At 34.7% G+C, this 25,680-nt stretch overlaps 1 protein-coding gene and 1 long non-coding RNA gene across 7 annotated transcripts in view; one reads left to right on the top strand and one right to left on the bottom strand.

Moving 5' to 3' along the window:
* The window catches only part of LOC136036254 (uncharacterized), a 99,209-nt gene that overhangs the window by 21,352 nt on the left and 52,177 nt on the right, over window positions 1-25,680 (bottom strand). For 2 of the 4 annotated variants that reach the window (XR_010619677.1, XR_010619675.1), the window contains exon 3: window positions 2,032-2,251. The exons of 1 other annotated variant lie outside the window; for it this stretch is intronic. This is a non-coding gene — a long non-coding RNA (uncharacterized LOC136036254). Of the gene's footprint in view, window positions 1-2,031; window positions 2,252-17,154; window positions 17,296-25,680 lie in introns of all 4 variants that reach the window. One more of the 4 variants, XR_010619676.1, reaches the window with a different exon arrangement.
* Window positions 1-25,680, top strand: part of LOC136036251 (inactive dipeptidyl peptidase 10-like) — a 209,248-nt gene that overhangs the window by 178,415 nt on the left and 5,153 nt on the right. For all 3 annotated transcript variants that reach the window (XM_065718370.1, XM_065718368.1, XM_065718371.1), the window contains 2 exons: window positions 15,688-15,845; window positions 24,896-25,110. In XM_065718370.1, coding sequence (XP_065574442.1) covers window positions 15,688-15,845; window positions 24,896-25,110 — 373 coding nt within the window. The remainder of the gene's footprint in view (window positions 1-15,687; window positions 15,846-24,895; window positions 25,111-25,680) is intronic.

The raw sequence follows: 25,680 nt of genomic DNA, 5'->3' as shown, positions 1-25,680 counted from the left end.
GGCGTTTCTTCCAGTAGTTAATAGGCTCAACTAGAATTAATTGGCGAGGCAGGTACTCTGGCGGTTTCCGTAACACATGGCCCAACCATTTCAAACGGCGTTCTTCAATAGTGAGCACAACATCTCAGAATTCTTCTCAGACAAGTATGCTCAAACACCTTAAGTGCATTCTCATGCTGTAGTTTTACCGACCATATTTCGCATCCGTAAAGGAAAACGGTGCGGACTAATGCCATGTAAGTTCGAACTTTCGTTCGGACACTGATTTTGCGGCGATTCCATAAGGGTTTTCGAAGGGAGGCAAAGACTGTCTGCGCTTTCTGTATTCTCTGTTTGATATCGGCGTCGGAAGATCCGTCAGAACAAAGCTGGGAGCCTAGGTATGTGAAACGGTTGACTTTTTTCAGCTGAAGTTGGTTGACAGTTAGTGAGAATGGTCCTGTGTTGTGGTTCATAGCCATGAATTTCTCTGTGCTGAATTTCAAGCCGATCAGGTCTGCCCAGGCCACAACGCTGTCAAGTATGTTTTGGGCTTCTACAGGGTCTGACAGGAGGCCAACATCATCCGCATAATCGAGGTCAGTCAGTGAGAGATTCTGTCCAATCTGCGCTCCTGGATAAGACGATAGAGCACTTTCAAGCACCGAATCGATGCAATAATTGAACAGAGTCGGAGAGGGGGCACACCCTTGTTTTACTCTGAACTCAACCAGAAATTCTTCGGTTTCTTCGCCATAGACTTGGCTCACTGATACGTCATAGTATGCCTTCATCAATTCAACAGACTTCAGCGGCATTCCGTCATTATTCAGCGGCCTGTGTGACTGAGCGGGTGTTTGCTTGTGTCCGTGTCTGTCTTTTTGTTTTTGTACATCTGAGTCTGTGTTTTGTATTTATTCTTTTCTCTCTCACTCTCTGTGCCTGTGTGACTGAGCAGATGTTTGCTTGTCTCTTTTTGTGTTTGTGTTTCTGACTCTGAGTGTTTTCATAAGTTTATGTCTATCTCTCTCTCTCTGTGCCTGTGTGTTTCAGTGGGTGTTTACTTGTCTCCATGTCTGTCCGTTTTATCTGATTTTGTGTGTTAGTTTGTGTTTCTCTCTCTCTCTCTCTCTCTCTCTCTCTCTTTCTCTCTCTCTCTCTCTCTCTCTCTCTCTCTCTCTCTCTCTCTCTCTCTCTCTCTCTCTCTCTCTCTCTCTCTCTCTATGTTTATGTGTCCATGCAACTAGCTGTTGTCTGTCTCTTTTCTTGTCTCTGTGTCTGTCTTTGTGTGTTGATCTTGACAATACCACGTAAGATGTCGATAATGCAATAAAGGATTCTCGTTCTATCAGGCGATTGGTGGCTAATACAGTGCAAGATATTTGGTAATATCAGACAAAAATTTGGTAATATCGCACAAGATATGAAAATCATCTTTATTTTATATTTCGATAATACCAAAAGTGAATTTTTGTTTTAAGTATATTTTGTGTCATTTTGAGACCTAAAATTTTACCTAAAATTTTTAGGTAAAAATAAATTAAATAAAAAAAAACAAAGCAAATAAAAAAGTTAAAATTCAATAAATTATGAAGTACAAAAAAGGAGGAGCAAAAAGTTGAAGAGAGGTTTTCGGGCCTCATGGATGTCGGGCATGGATGACCATAGGTTCCTTCTAAAAATGTTCACAGCAGCTGATTCATTGGGGAACATACCTTTGCTGGTTTACTCTACCGAAACTTATGATAAGACCAGTTCATTCAATCCAAAATGTAAAAAAAAATATTCATAGAATTGAATTGTCATACCATGTATTTCAACTTTTCTTGTTAATCATGTCTAGACATAAATTTGAAAATGATTCGCCCCTTGGATTATGCTGATGAATTATCTCTAGTAGCATGATTAAGTAGGTAGGTCAATGCTCTAGTTTAGGCAATCTTTAGTGCCTCTGTAGTCTTACTGGCATTTCTATTAGTGCTATACTACAGACAGCTTCACTTTCCTAAATAGTACTATTAGTAAAGACAAGTGCAGTGAAGATTTTAATACCAGAATAGCAAAGGCCCAGAGTATTTTTCACTGTGAAAAATATTTGGAAAAGTACAAAGATTCTGTGATCCAGGATGAGAATATGAGCAGATTCAGCGATGACAGTGGTCAAGCGTGGATCTGAAGCTTGGATGCTCCAAAGCACAGAGGAGGACTTGTTAGATGTTTTCCGTAGAAACTGCCTAAGGAATTTCTTGAGGACCCATCCAACTGACAATTTCTAAAAAAAAAAAAAAGTATGCCAAGTGAAAATTGTGGTCCAGTCTTACTTTTTAGGGCTATAACAGGAGAAAGGTTGAGACTGCTAGGACACGTTCTGCGGATAAATTATGACTGATTACTAGAGATCCTCCTTATTGGCCAACCGTCGAAGGCCAAACTAAAAGCGTTCTTCACCGAATGGGGTGAGGCGATATGGAAGGAAAGATTTAGGGTTAACAGAAACTTCCTGGGAGGATGCAAAGAGGGAGGTTTCGAATAGACTGAGATGGAGGAGCAGCCTGTATAGCTGTTTTGGCCTTATGTGGCTTGGTGTTGCAGTGATTTGTTAGTAGTAACATTATTAGTAAATCTTGTGACTTTATTTTGGTAGTGTCAGTCTTATTAGGATCAAAATTTTTTAGAACAGCACCATTGTTGACTTGTACTTATTCTCTTACGGGACATTAAATATTAAAAAAAAACAAGCAATTTCAACTGAAAATTAAAAGCAACTTTAAAGCTTAAGACGAACACAGATTATTCGGTACCCGAAAGATACCGGATAGTTTGTTGCATATATACAGACATGTAAGACTGAGAGCTTATAAAATTAATTTAAATTAATATATCGAGTTAAAAAATACCCGACCTCAAATCCTCTGCATTTGGTAAACTTTTTGTAAGTAGGGGATTTTTTGGAGTGCCAAATATTTATTTTTTGTTCTGTTTTCTTTTTTCTTTAATAAATACAAGATTAATAGTAATATTTTCTGTAAGTTCAGGATCTTAACATGTTATCGTTTTCTGTTAATGCTTTCACTGCGTCTTAGAGGAAAAAAGATGCAGCTGAGTCCTATAAATTATCCTTTTCGGAATATATATTCTAAGGGCATTATAGAAATCCCAAAGCCTATTTTTCAGAGACATTGAGACCTCTGGGAGAACTAATTAAATCTAGAGGTCTTTTCTGTGGAAACCTATCCAACTGTTCCTCATGTAATATAGGGTTTCCAGAGCTTCAAATGAATGCGATAACTAGAATTTAATCATTCTTTAAGAAGCATACTGGTATCGTATACGGTTAGACAGTTATTTGTATCCATTATTTGGTATGCATAAATTTTAGTTTTATATGAAGCTATGGGTAACAGATTTCATGCTGGTATTTGTTTTAGTCTCTTAACGTATGAGATAATGATCTGGATGATCCACCATTTCTTGTTAATCTTTGGTGATTTTCCTCAAAGTAGAGGTTTCGTTGGCTGACTGTGGCCTAGCAATCTTATACTTGTTTAGTATTTTTTTTTATTTTGTGTATATTTCAGCTTTTCAATAGCTTATTGACTTATATACTTAATAAGTTTTTGAAATTTACTTTAGAAGTGCTTAGTTTATTTATTTTGTAGCCTTTTTTTATTTAATTTAATCATGTTGTTTGTTTTTCTGTTTGCGGAATCACTTTTTACTGAAACTCAGGGGCCTTACCGATGCGTCTATAAATGCTATACTACTGACAGCTTTAGTAACCTAGGTAGCACTATTAGTAACGACAAGCGCAGTGAAGATTTTAAACTATTAAACACTTCGTGGTGACGAACTGTAGTAAGAAGCGACCTGGCTCAATAGTAACCAAAACTCTAAAACATGGAACTTTGATACCAGTAGTTACAACAAAAGAATTACATTTTTACGCTGATTCTAAAAATATGAGTTCCACCAAGTTTAGTTTTACCTATCAAAAGTTACGAGCCACCCAACAACATCCCCTAAAATTCAAAGAATCTTAACGAAAATCACATCATGAGATTCAGCATATCAGAGAACCCTACTGAAAAGTGTGGAATTTTGTATTTTTTCCCAGAAGACAGATCACGGATGCGTGTTTATTTGTTTTTTCCCCAGGGGTGATTCTATTGACCCAGTGGTCCTAGACTGTCGCAAGAGGGCTCATTCTAGCGGAATTTAGAAGTTCTAGTGCTCTTTTTAAGTGACCAAAAACTAGAGGGCACCTAGGCCCCCTCCCATGCTCATTTTTTCCCCAAAGTCACTGGATTAAAATTTGAGGTAGCCATTTTGTTCATCATAGTTGAAAAACCTAATAATTATGTCTTTCGGCACGACTTAATCCCCCACAGTCCCCGGCGGAGGGGCTGCAAGTTACAAACTTTGACCATTGTTTACATATAGAAATGGTTATTGGGACGTACACAGACATTTTCAGGGGGACTTTTTCACATTAAAGGGGGGTCGTGGGAGGCGGAAGTAAGGAGCAACATTAAAACCTAAAACGAACAAAAGTTATTGCGTATATGAGGGGGTTCGTCTCCTCCACAGTACCTCACTCTTTACGCTAAAGTATTTTTAATAATTTCAACTATTGATTCTACGGCCTTTGTGATTCAGGGGTATTCTTAACGAATTGGGACGAAATAGAAGCTTTATTGCAAAGAGCGAGGTATTGACAAGGGGGAGAACCCCTTTATATACATAATAAAAATACTCAAATATAGAATTTTGTTACGTAATTTAATTCGTAATTTACATATATTTGTTAATAATGAAAAAGTTCGTAAAAAAAACAAAAAATTCTAGTTGCCTTTCCAAGTAACCAAAAATTAGAGCGCAACTAGGCCTCCTCCCTCACTCCTTTTTTTCAAAATCATTCGACCAAAAACATGAGAAAGCAATTTATCCCAAAAAATTAATATACAAATTTTGTTTTAATTATTCATGTGCGGTGAGCCAAAATCAGAACATGCATTAATTAAAAAACGTTCAGAAATTAAATAAAAAAACAAGTTTTTTAACTGCAAGTAAGGAGCGACATTAAAAAACCGAACAAAATGTTTCCGTATATAAAAGGGGTTGTCCCCTTATCAACGTCTCGCTCTTTACGCCAAAGGTTATTATTGTTTTAAAAAGCAGAGTTTTGAGAAAGAGTCAAACTTTATCGTAAAGAGCGAGGCCTTGAGGAGTGGACAAATCCTTTCATATACGGAATAATTTCTGTTCGTCTTAAGTTTTAATGTCGCCCCTTACTTGCAGTTAAAAACGTTTTTTTATTATTTCATAATAGCAAAGGTCCAGGATATTTTTCACTGTTGACAAGATTTGGAAGAATAAGAAGACAATTCTCTGAACTAAGATTAGAATATTGGTAAATACAGCTACGACAGTGGTAAAGCACGGCTCTGAAGCACTGGCGCTCCAAAAGACGGAGAAGGATTCGTTAGATATTTTACATAGAAATTGCCTACGGAATGTTTTGGGTACCCGTCCGTCTGACAATTTCTCTAAAAATAAGATGTGTGAAAATTGTGGTTCAATATCACTTTCTAGGGCTATAAGAGGAGAAAGGTCGAAAGTACTAGGACACGTTCTGTGGATAAATTACGTTTGATTATCGAAGAATCCCTTTATGGGCTAACCATCTGTGGCCAAAACGAAAAGCATTTCGTCACCGAATGGGCAGGGAGGATGTCGTAAGGAGGGATTTAAGGGTACTGGAACTTCTTAGGAGGATCCAAAGAGGGAGACTGTAAATAGATTGAAATGGAGAAGCAGCCTGTGTAGATGTTTTGGCCAAAGGCTGCTTGTTGTTGCAGTGAGTTGTTAGTAGTATTAGTAGCAGCAGTAGTAAATCTTGTGCCTTTATCTTGAAAGCGTTAGTGTTATTATGATCAAACTTTTTTAGAACAGCATTATTAATGACTTCTACTTATTCTCTTGTAGGACATTGAATATAAAAAATAACAAGCTTTTGAAACTCAAAATAAGGAGCAACATTAAACCTTAAGACGAACATAAATTATTCGGTACAGGAGGGGGATGCCCTTTTCTCCACCCTATCTCTGTATACTAAAATCTTAAACTTATTTAAAGATTTATACTCATTAAAGTTCAACGGTCTTTATGTTTGAGTAGTTTTTCGTGAAGAATTGTGACAAAAAAGTGAGGGTTGAGGAAAGGATAGCCCCTGTCATATATTGAATAGTTTCTGTTCGTTTTAAGTTTTAACGTTGTTCGTTACTTTCAGCTAAAAAACGTTTTCTTTTTAACTTCCCAACGGTTTAAAATCATGCTAGGTCATCCCCTACCTCCCTCTCTGTTCAAAACTTTCGCTGGAAATTTTTCCTGGATACATTTATTCCCACAGAAAACTCTGTTCTCGGACCCCCCCCCCCCCAGAAAATTTTCCCAAAAATTTCATATATTCTTCAATAACAAAACTAAATATTGACAATAGCCAAATTCCATAGCTTACACCCCTTTCTCCGGTGACTACAGGGGTTTTTGCCATCCCCAAAGGCATAGTCACTGGACCTTTTTACTATGCCAAATCCCTTGGCTATCTTAAAATTTCAATTGGGTATCTCTGGGTAAAAAGGGACGTGGAAGGGGGATAGTTGCACTCTAATTATATTGGTTACTAAAATTTTCTCTTAAAGTCGCTAGAAATTTTTTATTTCCGTTAGATTGAGCTCTCTTGCGTTCTTGTAGAATCAATGGCTTGATAAGATTACCCTGGAGGAAAAAGTAAAACGCGCATCGGTGATTTTTCTTCTAGTAAAAATAAAAATTCCACAACTTTGTAGATAGGCTCTTGAAACCTTTACAGTATGCTTTTCTTGTACATAGAATCTGATGGTGGGATTCTTCATTAAGAGCACTCTACTTTTGAGGTTAAAGTAGAGTGCCCCTCCTCCTTTTATTCAATTCATAGGCAAATCATCTAAGGGTTTTAGCAATTGATAGGAAGTATTAATGCTAACGAACTTTATACATTCCAGTTTTCCATTCAAAGTTCCAGTTTTATTGGGCTGAGTCGCTCCTTACTTACAGTTCGTTACCACGGACTGTTTAATATGTGAATCGCTTTTACAATAGCAAAACCACCGTTAAATTTTTTTTTTAATAAATCACCGTTGAGGTTTTCATCTTTAAATATGTGTGAGATTAGGAGCTCGAAGTGCTGGGAACTCAATACTCAGGTACATAAAGCGTTCAAAATATGAGCAAATTTCGTGGTACCCTCTTGTCGCATGTTTTCAATCCAGATCCACTAAAGAAAATAGTATCCACAAATATGTGGCAGGCATAAATTGGGCAGGCTGGATAAAAACTTGTACTCTTTTTACAGGATACAGTTGCATTAGGTCGCCAAAGACCTCCAAAAAGGACATCATATTTAGACCTCAGAAATGTGCCACAATGTAAGACAGAGAATTTGTAAAATTTAGTTGATTTAATATAACGAGTTAAAAAGTGCTCGACCTCAAACCCACTGCATTCAGTAAAGTTTTTTTTTTAAGAAGGGTTTTTTTTGAAGTGCCCAAATATTTTTATTTTGTTTTTTTTCTTTATTTTTAAGTTTTTCAAGATTAATAGTAATATTTTCTGGAAGTTCAGGCTCTTAGTATGTTATAATTTTCTGTTAATGTTTTCACTGCGTCTTAAAGAAAAAAATGATTTTGCCGAGTCCCATAAATTACCCTTTTCGGGATATATGTTTAAGGGCATTGGAGAAATCCAAAAGCCTATTTTTCAGAGACACTGAGACCTCTGAGAGAACTAATTAAATCTAAAGGTCTTCTCTTCGGACACATACTCGACTGTTCCTCATATAATAGAGTGTTTTCGGAACTTCACAAGAAAGCGATAACTAGAATTTGATTATTCTTTAAGAAGCTTACTGGTATCGTTGACGGCTAGACAGTTATCTGTCGTCATTATTTGGTTTGTATAAATTTTAGTCAAATAGTCATATAATTTTAGTCATATAAAGTTATGGGTAACGTATTCATACCAATATTTGTTTTAGTCTCTTAACGTATTAGATAATGCACTTGGCGATCCACCATTTCTTGTTAATCTTTGGTGATTTTCCTCAAAGTTGAGATTTCGTTGGCTGGATGTGGCTTACAATCTTATATTTGAATAGTATATTGTTATTTTGCCTATATTTCAGCTTTTTGCTAACTTATTGGCTTATATACTTAATTAATTTTTTGAAGTACTTTAGAAATACTTAGTTTATTTATTTTGTAGCCTGCTTTATTTAATTTATTCATGTTATTTGTTTTTCTCTTTTCGGAATTACTTTTTATTTAAACGAAGCCTCTGTTTAAAGAAAAAATGAAAGATCTTTGAGATTTTTTAATATGGGATTATTGTCAGTTATGCCCTACGTTTGGCTACTACCCGAACGTAGTCAAACGATTTTCCTTCCTTTAATCATTTTATTTTATGTGTTGTGCTTTCTCTTTTGTTCAATTTTCCACTTTTTTAGCTTCAGGTTGTCAGTTTTTGTGAGTAAGTTTATATTTTTTGTATTTACAGAGCAGAAATTAGGATTTTCTAGAAACAGATTAAAAAAATATTGATTAAGGAGGAAAAGTTGTTATCATTTTCTCTGGTAGGAATCATTCATTACCTATTTTGGAGTGTATTTCACTTTTCCTTATGGTTTTTCAACCACACTTGTTAAAGTTTTGGTTTTTGCTAATTTTGAAAAACAGCAAAGAGTCTAGTTTTCAGCGGTCAACAGATCATTTAAAGAAGCAGTCCATTCTAACAGGGAAGCCTATTCCCAATAGGGAAATCCTGCTTGTGTGGCCTCATAGTGGCGTCGGGTTTGACCTTTCTCAAAATTTCCTAACCAGAACCGTGACTACTAACAGCGCTGCAGTGGGTCCTTGAGGAGTGTTGTGCTTCAACGAAATTATAGCTTAGTAGATGACACAGCATTTGTACTGAATTTCGATTAATTGATAATTCTTCTCGGTTTCGTTTGTTTTGGTTGGCTATTTTGAGCTGAAAACCTCTACTTAGCTAATTTATCTATTATAGGCTGTTTCCCCGTAGTAGCATAATATTTGTAGGCATGAATATATAAATAATCGGAGGTAATGGGCTTAAGGGGGTCTGTGCAGGATTTTGACTTTTGTTGATAGAAGCGCATCGCCAAGTGTGGAAAACTATTTTTCGACCAATATGGGCCCAGGATTGCACGAAGCTTCCATTCAACTGGAGGTCCTATCGACTTCTTGCTGTTCAGTTCTAAGCTGGCTTAAGTGCTTCGTGTAAATTTGGAAAGATGTGTTAGTCCCTTTCCTGCACTGGTTCTGGGACAATTATTTTTCCAATGGCCTGGATAATATCAATGATTTGAAAAAAAAATGAAAATTCCAACTTTGAAGGTTACGACGTTAAGAAAAACAACTATTACATAAACATTTTGACTGGCCAATTCAGATTATTCGAACTGGACTTATTAGGAGTTTCAGAAATTCTTATTCCAGATAGGAAACATAAAATTAGGTGATATAGAATTTATTTACTCAGGCAGGAAGGGTGAGGTACATAGATGAAGATAGTAGTGACTCAGGTGAACTTTATTTACAGCAACAAGAACAAATAGACAGGGTCCCGGGTAGAAATATGGCATTTTTATTAGGGGATTTTAATGCACAGATCGGAACAAATAGGGATAGATGGTATCCTGGCCTATGTAAATTTAGAGTAGAAAATAACTGGTAATGGTTTTAGAGTGCTTCATTTTTGTAAGTATAGCAATCTAGTTATAATCAACACAGTATTTGGTCGTAAAAGGGCCCATAATTAACATGGCATTCAAATGATAGTAAGACAGCTAACCTTATTAAATACGAGTGCCAGTTATTGATGTTTAAAGTAAAGATTACCATCTAGTAGTATCTATGGTCAACTTAATGCTAGAATTTAGGAACAGTAGCTACCTTCAGGGAAGCTATGACGTTGGTTGACTCCAGGATGCGAATTTGAGAGAAGCTTTCCAGGAGAAGTTGAATACTAAACTGGAGAGTATAAAATTTGACAATGCAGGGGACGATGGAATAATTTTGGGAAAATAATTTGTGAAGTCGCTAATGGTATCTTAGGGAAAAAATTCAGAAATGCAACGAGAAATGTCAGTAAAAATGCCTTATGTTTGATGAAGAAGAAGAAGGACCTGTACAAGAATTATTTGATTAATAAATCATATTAAAATAGGAGGAATATAAGGAAATTGGAGAGAATATTAAGATATGTATTAAGGCGGTGGGAGGTGGAGGCCCTGGATAAAGTTGCCAAAATAAAGGGATAAAGGGGCCATAGGAAGCTTTTTAAAAAGTGTTAAAAGCTTTGGCACAAAGAGCCAGGCATTGAGGAGAGGGCAACCCTTTATGTACGGGATAGTTTCTTTTCGTTTTGAGTGTTAATGTTGCTCCTTACTTTCAGTCATAAAACTTACTTTTTTCAATACGTAATAAACATGTATTTAATTTACTTGATCTATAAGTACTAAGAAAATTGAAAATAAAACAGGATTTGAATTGGTTTGACTAGTAAAAATATTAAGAACAAAGACAGTAAAACGAGATTTGAATCGATTTCACTACCAAAAGTACCAACAGCAGAGGCAATGAAATGAATATTGAATCAATTTGATCAGAGAAAGTACTAAGAACAATGAAGATAAAATGATCTTGTAACAGTTTGGTCATCAAAAGCAGCAAGAAGAATGAAAATGAAAGGGTGATATGAATCAATTTGATTAGTAAAAATACACAGAAACATAAAAATAAAAAAAGGGTTCTCATCAGTTTGATCTATAAAAGTATCAAAAACAGATACAAGAAAATGAGATTGAATCGATTTGTCCACTAAAAGTGCCAACAACAGAGACAATGAAATGAGCATTTTAATCTATCATTAAAAGTAGCAAGAAGAATGAAAATTAACGGTGATTTGAATCAATTTAACCAGTAAAAATACCAAGAACCATCAAAATAAAAGAAGGTTTTCAACAGCTTGATCATAAAGGTATCAGTGAAAATGCGAAGAACAATCAAAATAAAAGAGGGTTCTCATCAGTTTGATCTATAAAAGTATCAAAAACAGTGACAAAGATATGAGAATGGATTCGATTTGACCACCAACAACAGAGAGAATGAAATGAGAATTTGAATATATCATTAAAAGTAGCAAGAAGAATGAAAATGAAAGGGTGATTCGAATCTATTTGACCATTAAGAATACCAAGAACAATCAAAATAAAGAGGATTTTACCAAAAACAGACACAAGAAAATATGAATTCGATCGAATTGACCACTAGAAGTACCAACAACAAAGACAATGAAATGAGCATTTGAATCTATCATCAAAAGTAGCAAGAAGAATGAGAATGAAAGGGTGATTTGGATTTATTTGACCAGTAAACAACGAAGAACCACGAAAATAAAGGGGGTTTTCGTCAGTTCGATTTCTAAATTTATCAAGATCAGAGACAATGGAATTAAATTTGATATGATTTAACTACTAAAGGTATTAAGAACAGAGACAGTAAAATAAGTATTAAATCCATTTGACCAATAAAGATACTAAGAACTGTGAAAATTGAATAAGTTTCAATCGGTTTTAACCGGAAAAAGTACCAAGAATAGTGAAAATGAAACGGGGTTTTTATCGGTTTTATGTGTAAATATGCCAAGAACCATGAAAATGAAAGCGGATTTTATTATATTTGATCTGTAAAAACTACAAATAAAAGTGAAACCGAAATAGGGTCTGAATCACTTTTATTGGTAAAAGTATCCAAACCCTTGAAAAAGAACGGGGATTTTAAACGATTGGATCTATAAAAATACCAAGAACCATGAAAATGATTTGGGATCTGAATAGGTTTGACCAGTAAAAGTATTAAGAACAGTGACAATGAAATAGGACTTGAATGGATTTGACCACTGAAAGTACCAACAGCAGAGACCGTGATATGGGTATTTGAATTAGTTTGATATTTTGAAGTACGAAGATCAATGGCAATGAAATAGGGTTGAAACGGATTATCGGTTTTCATCTATAGAAGTCCCAAGAACAGTGAAAATCAAATCCAATTTGAAAAAATTTTACATGTAAATGTGCCAAGAACCATGAAAATGAAAGGGGATTTGAATTGGTTTGGCCAGTAGAAGTAATAAGAACAAATACAGTTAAATGAGATTTAAACAGATTCCATTAGTGAAAGTACCAAGAGCAGAGACAATGAAATGAATATTTGAATCAATATGATTAGTTACAGTGCTAAGGACAATGAAAATATTTGGTAACAGTTGGATCATTAAAAGTAGCAAGAAGAATGAAAGTGACCAAAAAAATTGGAGGGCACCTAGGCCCCCTCCCACCCTCATTTTTTCCCAAAGTCATCGGATCAAAATTCTGAGATAGCCATGTTCTACAGTATAGTCGAAAAAACCTTATAACTATGTCTTTGGGGACGACTTACTCCCCCATAGTCCCCGTGGGAGAGGCTGCAAGTTACAAACTTTGACCAGTGTTTGCATATAGTAATGGTTATTTGGAAGTTACAGACGTTTTCAGGGTGATTTTTTGGTTGGGAGGAGGGGTTGGGAAGAGGGGGTTATGTGGGGGAAATTTCCATGGAGGAATTTGTCATGGGGGAAGAAGATTTCCATGAAGGGGGCACAGCATTTTCTAGCATTATTAAAAAAAAGAACAGAAAATATTACGGTTATAAGGGGTTCACCTCTCCCTAATACTTCACTCTTTACGCTAAAGTATTTTTAGTAATTTCAACTATTTATTCTCCGGCCTTGTGATTCAGGGGAAAAATGTAAGCTTTAGTGCAAAGAGCGAGGTATTGACGAGTGGGCGAACCCTCTCATATACGTAATAAAAACATACGAATATAGAAGTTCGTTACGTAAGCTAATTCGTAAGTTACGTATATCTTCTACTAATGAAAACATTCGTAAAAATTTTGCCTTTTTAAGTACCCGAAAAATTGGAGGGCAGCTGGGCCTCCTCCCCCTTCCTTTTTTCTCAACATTATTCGATTAAAACTATGGGAAAGCCATTTAGCCAAATAGATAAATATGCAAATTTCGCTATAATTATTCATCTGCGGAGAGATGAAAGCAAAACATGGATTAACTAAAAAACGTTCAGAAATTAAATAAGATAAATTAGTTTTTTTTAACTGAAAGTAAGGAGCGACATTAAAACTTAAAACGAGTAGAAATTCCCCCGTATATGAAAGGGGCTGTTCCCTCCTCAACGCCCTGCTCTTTACGCTAAAGTTTTTACTGTTTTAAAAAGTAGCATTGAGAGAACTTGGACTTAGTGATTTACGAGGGAACTTCGACTTACTGTGCAAGGGCTGTAAGTTGTTCAAGTTGCTTATTGTTACTTTCATACATTGTTTACTTTAATTTTTCCTTTGCTTTGTTATTTTTTTACTTTGATATTGCTACTTTGATACTAGTCTTGATGCTTTGATGAAGGTTTGACGTTGAAAAAAAAATGAATGCCCATAGTCCCTGGGGAAAGGACTATATTTTACACAATTTACCCATTGCTCAGCGGGGAAGAAATTGAAGGGGAGAAATTTTCATTGGGAGGAAAGTTTCCGGGAAACTTTGGGGAGGGGATTTTACATGGAGTGAGGAAAAGGCATTGTCTGTTAAACGGTCAGAAATTAAATAAAGAAACAAGTTTTTTAACTAAAAGTACGGAGCAACCGTAAAGATTAAACTAATAAAAATTATTCCGCATGAGGAGGGCTGCTCTCTCCTCAAACCCCCTTCTTTATACTGAAGTTTGATTTTTTGTTACAAGTCTTTAAGAGAGACAGCTTAAACACAAAGGTCAGTTGAATTTTATTATGATCCTTTTTTTTACTTTAAGACTTTAGCGTAAAGAGGGAAGGTTGAGGAAGGGGGAGTCCCTCTTACACACAGAATGATACCTTTTCGTTTTGAGTTTTAATGTTGTTCAATGTTGTTTTAAGATTTTAATGTTTTTAAAATGCACAAAAGGGAATGGCATCAGCATTAACAAAGCAAAAGTGCAGTTTTTCCTGTTTTTGAGACTGGGCCATTGTAAATCTTCGTTTGTGGTGTGTTGACCGGGAAAATTTCCATGCTGTACGTATTATTTTTATTTAATGTTGAGTTTGAAGAGTTTCAGGTTATTGTTGTTCTATTTCTTGGTATTAATTCAATATACGACTATTATATATACTACACGTTAAGGTTACAATTTCCAGGTTAGTGTCAGTTAGAAAATTTGGTACTTGTATGATTTACACCCTGCCAGTCAAGTTCTTCATTCATTGATGCATTATAGAACCTATTTTTGCCGTTATTTTCTTTAAGCTTAGAGCAAGACAAGACAAAAAGGAGTGACAAAATAGATGGAAAATACACAATCTTGGCTATATATTTTAACACATTAGGGGGGCGGGGTAAAGTATTTGGACAGTGTAAAGTTAAAAAAAAAATTACTACATAATATGCAGAACAATTGTATTTAAAATTATATATGCAGATCCGCTATACTTTACCCCTTCCCCTCTAATGTGCAAATATATAGCCCAAATTTATTTCTAAAGTATACAATTTTTATCTTACTCTGGTATATATCATTAAGATTGAGCGTCAGAGAAACAAATTAGAAGAATATTAGGTAGGGCGTATATCATACAAGCACCGCAAATTTTCTCACCTGGCCGTTCCTTTGAAAGTCTGTTTTTTTTTCGAATTTCAGTTACTATGGGACGTGGTTCACTATCTACTAAGTTGCAGGTATTGTTGTAACAACGATCACACCATCAAATTCACACAGATCTGAGAACCTGGATTAGGGGGTCTCAATCGCATATTTAGCGAAATACTTGGTAAGCATCACAAGATGCAGAACCGTAATGAAATACATTTTTCAGTCATTTTGTTCCGAAAATCAACAGCCTTTGTCTGAATGAATCTAAATTGCTATTAAGCGAAAAGCCTGAGACTATCAATCCGTTTAAAACTGTAGAAACTTCCAAGTAACATTTTCTGGCTTATTAGCGTTCATTTCAATTTCAGTAGTTTATAAAACAACAATTGACAATTTGCACCCAAACTGTCGGGGGGCTTCGAAATTAATGGGGATGGCGTGGTAGGGATCACAAAAATTCCATTTTCAGGTCCATTTTTTCCAATATCCCATGAAGACTATTCTCAGACAGAGTGGATCCAATGTAAGGAGTGACTTATCTCTTCGTGTAGTTTCATTACTTTATGCGGGATCATCGAAAAAAGAAGTTCACTGAGCACAGGACTATGTCATAAATACGTATTTAAAAATTTTAAATTTTCAATCCTAGAATAAAAGCCAGATTATGAGTCTTTGGAGTAAACAAAAGAACAAGGAATGAGGATTGTTGGTGGCTGCTTGTTATTGGATGAAAACAATTATTTGTTCATGAGCTCAATGAAACACATTTCTCAAACGGTCTTTAATTTTCAAATCCACTGGCTGCATCCTTTTTTTCTTTTTCTGTTTTTTTTTCATGGGTCCATTTCCCAACTTCAAAAATTTCAATGAAGAGCTAAACAACAAGTAAAATCTGTTTCCAAGTTCGTTCCTTCTAGGTACTTAAAAGAAAACTTGGAATATGTTGACAGGGAGAAGATAGTGGTCTTGGGTCAAGAGTATGGAGGTCATATTGCAACAATGCTGCTATCAATAGATCCTGAAGCTGCCAATTGTCTAGCACTAGTCGCTCCACTTGCCAATCCTAAACATTACGGTAAGATCAGTTAAACCATCTTCAAGTGAGTCAAGAGATTACACTTATGCGGCAAGTTTTCCTGTTCCAAACCCCTCCCTCAAATCAAGATTCTTATAATTTTCAGGAATAATTTTGGTCGTTTCGTTGCCCACTCGTATATTTAAGTACTATGGCATTTCTTAAAAATTTACTTCCACTATAAAGTTCAAAGAATCAAAATTTTTCAAGCTTTTGTTTTCTTTCTCATTATGGAGACTACAGAAATATACATTTGTGTGTTTTTAGCTCGTTTTTTGTCTTAGTTTTGCCTCTTTAAAATTTACGAATATAAAAATTGTTGTAAACATGGGGGTTTCCTGAGACTCATTTTAGAGAAGGTCAAGACTCAAAATTTGTGAGTATAAGGAGTGGGAGGTGTTGGCTTTTGCTTAACTACGACTAAATTTCATGTATATTAAAAGAATTTCTTGAAAAATAAATTTATAACAATTACTCAAATGTGCATTTCAGTAATTTTTTTTTCTTTTTCTATTTAGCAATTTTATATTTAACCTTCTACACGGATTACTCGAAACAGCTAAATAACAAGTTTATTTTGTATTTATTACACATTTCTTAAATCACTACATACCTCTGGGGGATCATTGACCTCCACCATGAATACATCCTTGGCTGTAGGTGGCCAAGAGCAAAGATCATTTTAATGGTTTTAATTTTCTCTATGGTATAGTCTCTAAAAACTTTAATTTTTTTTTTCGCTGAATTATTGTTGTTATTTTACTTTGATAATTGTAATAGTGTTTTTAAAAGTTTTTAAACAGCCCAGCTTGAGGTGTAGAGAGGCTTTAATCAGAAAAATAAAAAGCAGAGCCAGAGAAAAAAATTAGAAGAATATTAGGTAGGGCGTATATCATACAAGCATGGAAGAAAGGAGTACCCTACACCTTGGAAGACTGAAGATGTGTAATAAGTATAAATTCTGTAATTTTTCCACGAATTAAAGAAAACATTAATGAAAACTGACATGCTATTACACTCCTCCTCCCCCACTCTTCTTCTACCGTGAATGTTATTGCGATAGACAACAAACCACGTCCAACTCTATGATAAGTAAATATTTGAAATATTGAATTGTTTGGAAATATTTTGCTTTAATGGTTGACAAAGTAAACTTTACATTAGAGTGTTATCTGGAAACCAGTAGAGAAGCGTGTCTTATCTAGTACAAATATTTCGTAATTAATGATAGTTCAAAATCCAATACCGACAAACAATGATTAATTTTTTCTGCGTTATCCTAGCCTGATAAAGTTTATGATATACTTACTTTAAATTCCTTTTTTTTTTCTCAGTCCTGGAGGCCATTCGAGACTTCTGTCATTAATTTAGATAAAATGTAGAGAAAATCATCAAGTGGTGTCCAAATTTCAGTGTTTCAAACAATTCAATATATATTAATTACATAAGGCTGAATTTAAAAAAAAGCGAAATTACTGTAAACTCAAAATAAAAGCAGAACAAACAAATAAATATCATAATTTTTGTCTTCACAGGAATAGCCTAGTAAAGACCTGATCCAAACCCACAGCAACAGAAAATTTAAAACCGTGTTTTAAAAAAACAAACTGTCAAGTTAGGAACAATCACAATTTGAACCTGATACAGGAATCATAACTCTTATTTCGATGAATATTAGCCCAATGATAAAAGCTCGTTGCGAAAATAAGGCTAACAACGTTGCAAAAATAACGTTGGGAAAATATTTTTTGAAAAATAGTCTGAAACCCCACAAAATTGACGTCAAATTCAAATGAAAAATTCACCGTTTCATAGCCGAAAACCTCGGTTAGGAGAATTACAGTTCCCACTTTGACAAAGAACAAAAATCACTTTTTGCAATGAAAAACAGTAATGTCTCCATTTTTCTTTCTTTTTTTAGTCGCCTCTTGTGGGGCGCTGAAACATCATCGAGGGATGCTTAAGGCTTCATTTGAATTCAAATTGTTGTATCTAGGTTGTATATTTTTGTAAGCAACTAAACGTGTTGTTAAAAAAAATTAATAAAAGGAATAAATTAATAAAAAGTTAATAAAAGCAACAAAAGATGAAACACAAGTTTTGACAAAAAATACTCTTTCATATACATGGTGGCACAACACATGAATTTATAATGTATATGGCTTCAAAGTGCAGCTGGGGTAATATTGATGACAACGTGGTTTGTTATTTACTAGGACTTGCTGAGAAAAAGCCGAAGCATTTTTCTTTGGTGTGATACATAACTAACTTTAAAAAAACAAGCTCTTTCAGATGAAAGTGAAGAGTGACATTAAAAATCAACCAACAGATATTATTCCTTTAGTAGTTGGCTGTGTTACCGCTCTAAGTGCTAGGCCACCAGCCTTGACCTTAAAAGTGTTAAAGTGCAAGTAAATATAGCACACACTTATTAAGATAAACAAGGTTAAAAATGAAATAAATGCTACTCCCGATTTCCATAAAGAGATATGTTTTTGGACGGTGGTGGTTTTATGTGGTTACAACCAAGCGAGAATTTATATTGGGGAACATAATCCGCTAAACTTGTACATGGTAGTTCTCTGGTATCCTTTAAGCCACGGAAAACCACGACCAAACGTGAGAATCACACATTCAGAATGAACCTATGAGTTCGGAAAATTTTCTCTACCCTACTGCAGGCTAAGGTAAAATAAAACTCGTCTTATAAATAAACAGTCACAGTGTGTTATCTGATCAAATGAGAATAAAGAAACCATGAATTAGCCAAAAATACTATTAGGAAAGAGGAGCGATGTAGTGGAGGCGTAAAAAGTGGCATTGTCTGACCATGAGTTGTTTCTTCACAGTTGAAAAAAGTTTAGAAGATTAGGAAGCTAAATCTACGAACTAATGTTAGAATACTGTAAGCCGGTGTAATGACTGTGGTTAAAAAAAGTTTTTTCAACAGAAAATAAGGAACAAAATTAAAACTTCAAACGAACAGATATCATTCCGTATGTGAGGAAGTTCTCCTCTTTCATCAACATCTTACTCTTCAAGCTAAAGTTTTCTAGTACTTGTAAAAAAAAACTTTTCCGTGGAATTTCTTCCCACGAAAAATATTCCTCCCCCCCGAAAAAATTCCCTCCGGACAATTCCATTCGCGCTGAAATTTCCCCCTGTAAATCTTGCGTGTGATTCTGCCTGAAAAATTCTCCTAATCCCACTTTCATTTGAAGAAAATTTTAATTTTAAATCGTTTTTTAAATCGTGCCGGAAATCTCCCTTCCGTGGAAAATTTTCTCCGGAAATCCCTCTCCCCGTCTGGAAGCTGTTTCTGCAGAAAGTTGTCCCATGGAGAATTTTCCCGTGAACACGTCCCCAGGGAGGATTTTTTCCGCGAAAAATAACCCCCTCCCTCCCCCACCACCGAAAAATCTTCCAGACAATTTTGACTCCGCTGAATATTTTCCCTGGACACTTCCCCTGGAACATCTTCACATGAAAAATTGAGTCGGTCAACGGAAAGTAAGACAAATAATGTTCTGTGTAGAGATTCTGTCAAATTCCCCCAGTTTGAAATTTCTCCTGGAAAATTCACCCCTGGAAACTTCTCTCCTGACGGAAAATTCTCCCCGTGGAAACCCACCACCAGTAGCAAATCTTCCTCCTGGGGAAAAATAGATGAATACTTCCCAATAAATTTATCCTCAAAGTCATAGTTATTGAACCTTTCAACTAGGCTGAACAAAAGGACTATCTCAAAATTTTAATTGGACAACTTTGGGGAAAAACGAGGTGTGAGAAGGGGAATATCTGATTTTCAATTTTTGTGGGTTCATTAGAACTTTCAATTTCCGTTCGAATGAGTCCTCTCTTGAAATTCTAGGACCATTGGTTCGATACGATCACCCCTTAGAGACAAAATAAATAAAAAAAATTTCTTCTGACAAAAAAAAAAAATGCAAAATTCTACATTTTTGAAGATGGGATATTGAAACTTCTTAAATGGAATTATCTGATGTGCTTAATCTGATGGTATAGTTTTCGTTAATATTTCTTGGCTTTTAGTGGGTGTTTTCTCCCTTTTATCAAAATCAGGCTTTTTTTTCAGGCTCCTGATCTTTGATAGGTAACACTAAACTTAATGAATTTATATCTTTGCAATCATCATAAGAAGCCAATTATTTGATATAATTGATGTCAAAATTTCGTTTCGGAGTTATGGTTGCTATTGGACCGAATTGCTCCTTACTTACAGTTGTTATCAGGAACTGTGTGACACCTGGGGCATCGAAAATCTGAGGAAAAACGGTTAAATATTCTCCATTGCCTTACAAGGAACAGATCTAAAAATGGAAGAGATCTAAAAAAATGTTGCCGTTATATAATGAAATAAAAAAATAACTACGTTGTTTTTCTGGTCATGAAGCAGGTGATTTTTTTTTTCAAATTTACTTTTTCCATTCTTGAATTCTATTGTTAAATCTTCGATGGTTGACTTCTATGTTATTAATTTTAAAATTAAAGCCATTAGCTCAATCAACTAAAAACACATCAGCTTTTGGGTGATATTCCATGTTATGATGAAATATGTAACAAAGTTAAAATATATATAACTTTCTGTCTAAAATAAAATATTAATTAGTTCTCTAAAAATTGTTTGAAATTTTTATTTATTCACTATTTTTAGGCTCCATATAATCTAAAAAATTTCCAGCTACAGAATTTTAAATTAGGAAACTAATGACATCAAAAGAGGCATCCGAATAAGTATCTACTCATGGGGTTTTCTGAGCTCTCTCTGCTTCCAAATACCAAGATTTGATCCCCCTCCCTGCTGGTCATTTAATTCAAATGAACTTCTATTTAAGTTTTTGTTTATACTCGGCTATAATATGGCAGACATATTTTTTTTTTACTCTTCGAGCTATAGCTTTAAAAATGAGAACAAATGGATGGTATCAGTACCTTTTTTTGCATTTTAGCATTACAAGCTGCACACTTATTTCCTTACTTTACTTTTTTTTTAATTGTAACGATAAAAAAAGAACTTGGGATAACCAAGAGAGCTGATATCGATTAATTGAAAAAAAATATATCAAGCAGTCAATGGATTTTACTCTGTATTGATCAAACAAAGTCTTGGTCACTAGGTAGCATATTCTGTTACTGTCGAGAATGTCGAAGGCCTTTTTAACTTTATGAAATATTGATGACAAACTAAGGAGAGAAGACATTCAGAATCGTTTTTTTCCTATACAAACAGATATGCACAATTATGGCCTATTTAGATCTTTTATAGGCAAAAATGTCAACACCCCAGTTTTAGGAAAAAAACAACAACAACAATCTTCCCGATTTCAAGGCCGGACCCTGGTACGGTACCCAGGCCATAAAAAACCGAAAGCTTGAAGCTTATTAGAAATCGTTGTTAGAAATCGGACTTGCTGTAATAATCAAACATCTTTGAATATCTAGTATGAAAAGACATTAAATTGCGTAAAGAGCAAAACACTGGTAATTTAAAAATATTTGTATATATTTTAACAAGGATTTACAACAATCCAAAACCTTATAAAACGACAACCAAAAGTTTGAAGCTTAGTAAAAATTTCTGTTCTTATATATATTAAATTGAAAAAAAAACTAATTTTTTTAGCTGAAAGTAAGGATCGACATTAAAACTTAAAACGAACAAAAATTACTCCGTATATGAAACGAGTTGTCCCCTCCGCAATCCCTCGCTTTTTACGCAAATGCTTTTAATTGTTTTAAAAAGTAGAATTGTGGCAGAGAGTCAAACTTCAGCGTAAAGAGCGAGGGATTGCGGAGGGGACAACTCATTTCATATACGGAGTAATTTATGTTCGTTTTAAGTTTTAATGTCGCTCCTTACTTTCAGCTAAAAAAATTAGTTTTTTTTTATTTAATTTCTGAACGTTTTTGAATTAATGCATGTTTGGTTTTGGCTCTCCGAACATAGATTATTAAAATGAAATTTGTATATTAATTCTTTTTTTGGCTAAATGGCTTTCTCTTAGTTTTGATCAGAAGATTTTGAGAAATAAGGGGTGGAGAAGGAGGCCTAGTTGCCCTTCAATTTTTTGGTTACTTAAAAAGGCAACTAGAACTTTTAATTTTTAACGAACGTTTTTATTAGTAAAAAATATACGTAACTTAAGAATTAACTTATGTAACAAACTTTCATAACCTTATATTTTTATTATGTATACGAGGGGGTTTGTACCCTCGTTAATACCTCGCTCTTTACACTAAATCGTAAGTTTTGTTCCAATTCTTTAAGAATGACCCCTGAATCAGAAAGGCCGTAGAATAAATAGTTGAAATTACTAAAAATACTTTAGCATAAAGGGCAAGGTATTTATCTCCTCCTAAATACCTCGCTCTTTATGCTAAAGTATTTTTAAAACCCCTCATATGCGTAATAATCTCTGTTCGTTTTAAGTTTCAATGTTACTTCTTCCTTTCATTTGAAAAAACGTTTTCATGTTAATTTTTCATTGTTTTCTTATAGTAATGCTAGAGAATCCTGCGCCCTTGTCATTGAATTTTTCTTCCCCCATGACAGATTCCTCCAAGGAAAGATCCTCCAACGTAGCCCCCTCTCCTCAGCCCCACCCCCAAACAAAATAAATTCCCCGTGAAAACGTCTGTACACTTCCCAGTAACCATTACTATGTGTAAACACTGGTCAAAGTTTGCAACTTGCAGCCCCTCCCCCAGGGATTGTGGGGGAGTAAGTCATCCCCAAAGACATAGTTATTATGGTTTTTGACTATGTTGAACAAAATGGCTATCTCAAAATTTTGATCCGTTGACTTTGGGAAAAAATTGAGCGTGGGAGGGGGCCTAGATGCCCTCCAATTTTTTGGTCACTTTAAAAGGGCACTAGAACTTTTCATTTCCATTAGAATGAGCCCTCTTGCGACATTCTAGGACCACTTGGTCGATACGATGACCCCTGGGGAAAAAAAACAAAAAAAACAAATAAACACGCACCCGTGATTTGTCTTCTGGCAAAAAATACAAAATTCCACATTTTTGTAGATAGGAGCTTGAAACCTCTATGGTAGGGTTCTCTGATACGCTGAATCTGATGGTGACATTTTCGTTAAGATCCTACGACTTTTAGGGGGTGTTTCTCCCTATTTTCCTAAATAAGGCAAATTTTCTCAGTCTCGTAACTTTTGATGGGTAAGACTAAACTTGATGAAACTTATATATTTAAAATCAGCATTAAAATCCGATTCTGTTGATGTAGCTATTGATATCAAAATTCAATTTTTTATAGTTTTGGTTACTATTGAGCCGGGTCGCTCCTTACTACAGTTCGTTACCACGAACTGTTTGATAAGCAATGTCTTTTTAAGTGATGAAAAAAAGTTGAATTTTTTTTTAAGTTCAATTCAAAATCACAAAAGTTATTAAGTAAACAGCAAAAATCTTTACGGTGCCTGAGCAATAATTTCAATATTTCATATTCAAACTAGAAAAATACCTGATTTTTTTTTTTTTGACAAAATCAAATGGCTACGTGATTAATCCTACAGGTTTGAATCTGTTATATTATGTCAGTGGAAAGGTCCAAAGAACGAAAATTTTCAATTGTTACAAACGACGATTTATATTTTAAAAAGGGATTACAGCAATTCAAAAACCTTAAGAAAATAAAACCAAAAGTTTGAAGCTTAGTTGAAATCGTTGTTAGAAATTGGACTTGCTTTAACAATCAAACATCTTCGAAAAGAATCCGTATGAAAAGATATTAAGCTGTGTAAAGAGAAAAAACCTGGTAATTGCAAAAAAAGACATACACATTTTAACAATGGACTATAACAATTCAAAAAACTTAAAAAAAACAATAGTTTGAAGCTTAGTAGATATCGTTGTTAGAAATCGGACATGCTTTAAAAATCAAATATCTTTGAAAAGATATTAGTATGAAAAGACGGCAAATTTTCTGGGGTTAGATGACTGGCGACAATGGGAATTCATATATAGAAGCCCGCAGCGTGCCAAGTACTTGGGCCTAGCGCCCAAGCGCTAGGGTTGGACAAGGGGTTGGAACAATTCAAAAACCTTAAAAAAGAAAAGCCGAGAGTTTGAAACTTAGTAGATATCGTTGTTAGAAATCAGACTTCTGCAACCAGTTACATAATGTCAGAAGGAAGGCCCAAAAACGAAAATTTGCAATTATTAAAAATAATGATTCGATGAATTTTAACAAGGGATAACAACAATTCAAAAACCTTAAAAAAGAAAAGCCGAGAGATTGAAACTTAGTAGATATCGTTGTTAGAAATCAGACTTCTGCAACCAGTTACATAATGTCAGAAGGAAGGCCCAAAAACGAAAATTTGCAATTATTAAAAATAATGATTCGATGTATTTTAACAAGGGATAACAACAATTCGAAAACCTTAAAAAAGAAAACCAAAAGTTGAAGGTTAGTTGAAATCGTTGTTAGAAATTGGACTTACTTGAATAATCAAATATCTTTGAAAAGAAAAAACAGTATGAACATACATTAAATTGCATAATGAGCAAAAAACTGGTAGTTGCAAAAATATTTGTATATATTTTAACAAGGGATCAGAACAATCCGAAAACCTTAAAAAGACCAAAATGATAACCAGTTTTAATGTTACTGTGCGAAAAAAAATCCAGACTGAGTCTTCACAAGGACTTAAGATGTAGTTCCACGGTATTTTTTTATGCATTTTGGCTAAAACTAATATTGGTAAGAAGTAATAGAAACAGGCAAAGTTTTTCTTGCCTCCTTTCCCCCTCCATGTGTAGGGCTGAGAAGGATGCAAGCTCTTTGAATAGCACTTTATGGCCGCAATTACAGGAAATGGTTGTCCAGACTTCTTGGTCTGCAAAATCCATAAAGCTACTAGTACCATCAAATAGTTTGTGGTATCAAATTGTAAGTGAGAAGTAACTGGCCCAATAGTACAAAAACTATAAAAACAGAATTTTTTGGTAATAATCTTAGTTTTCTTTCGAAAAAATAACAATTAACATGGAAACTTATTTTTCAGTGTCCTACTTCAGTGAGCGATACCTGGGAATGCCGAATTCCTCATCGGCAAATCGGCGCTATGATGAAGTCGATACCACAAAGAAAATTGCAAATATTGAAGGAGTCAATAGTATTCTTCTTGCTCATGGAACAAGTGGTTTGACACCAAACTCCTTGCAAGGAATGATTCTTGCTCAGGCCCTTATAAGTCAAGGGATATTATTTCAGCATCAGGTAAGCAAACATCTAATAAATAAATGAAGTTTGGTATTCTAATGAATTCTGGGATTAATGATTGATAATAGGTTAATATGCTTAAAGTGGTCGCTATTTCCCCACTACAGGATCGAATTTAGCTGTAAGACATCTGTCAATAACCTTTACTTTGAGGTGATCAATGTTTCAATGCTGATGTGTATCATATCAAATAAGATTTTGTCAAGAATTTAATTTTGTCAAGAATTTAAACATGACATTCCAAATGATTTCTATTCTCTTTTTCTTGCATAAGAAAAGTAATTGTCCGTGTACACTAAGATAAAGCAGGTTTTATTTAGGGTGGTAAGTACCTATTTAATCACATTAACTGCCTTAAGAGGTATCGCTCTATTGCTGCCTGAGTAAAGAGCCAAGTGCCGGCAATGTATTTATTTCCATCTTCTTCGGATTAGAGGGAACAATTCTCCCTCCCATGCTCTTCTATGCTACCCAACACTCCCTAACAATCGTGATGCTGCATCAAAATTTGGAAACCATCATTTGCTCACAAACGTTGAAAGGTCTAACAATGGGCCTCTGGGGCTG

The sequence above is a fragment of the Artemia franciscana genome, chromosome 15, assembly GCF_032884065.1.
Source record: "Artemia franciscana chromosome 15, ASM3288406v1, whole genome shotgun sequence".
Taxonomy (NCBI): Eukaryota; Metazoa; Arthropoda; class Branchiopoda; order Anostraca; family Artemiidae; genus Artemia; species Artemia franciscana.
This window is presented reverse-complemented; position numbering and strand designations above follow the sequence as displayed.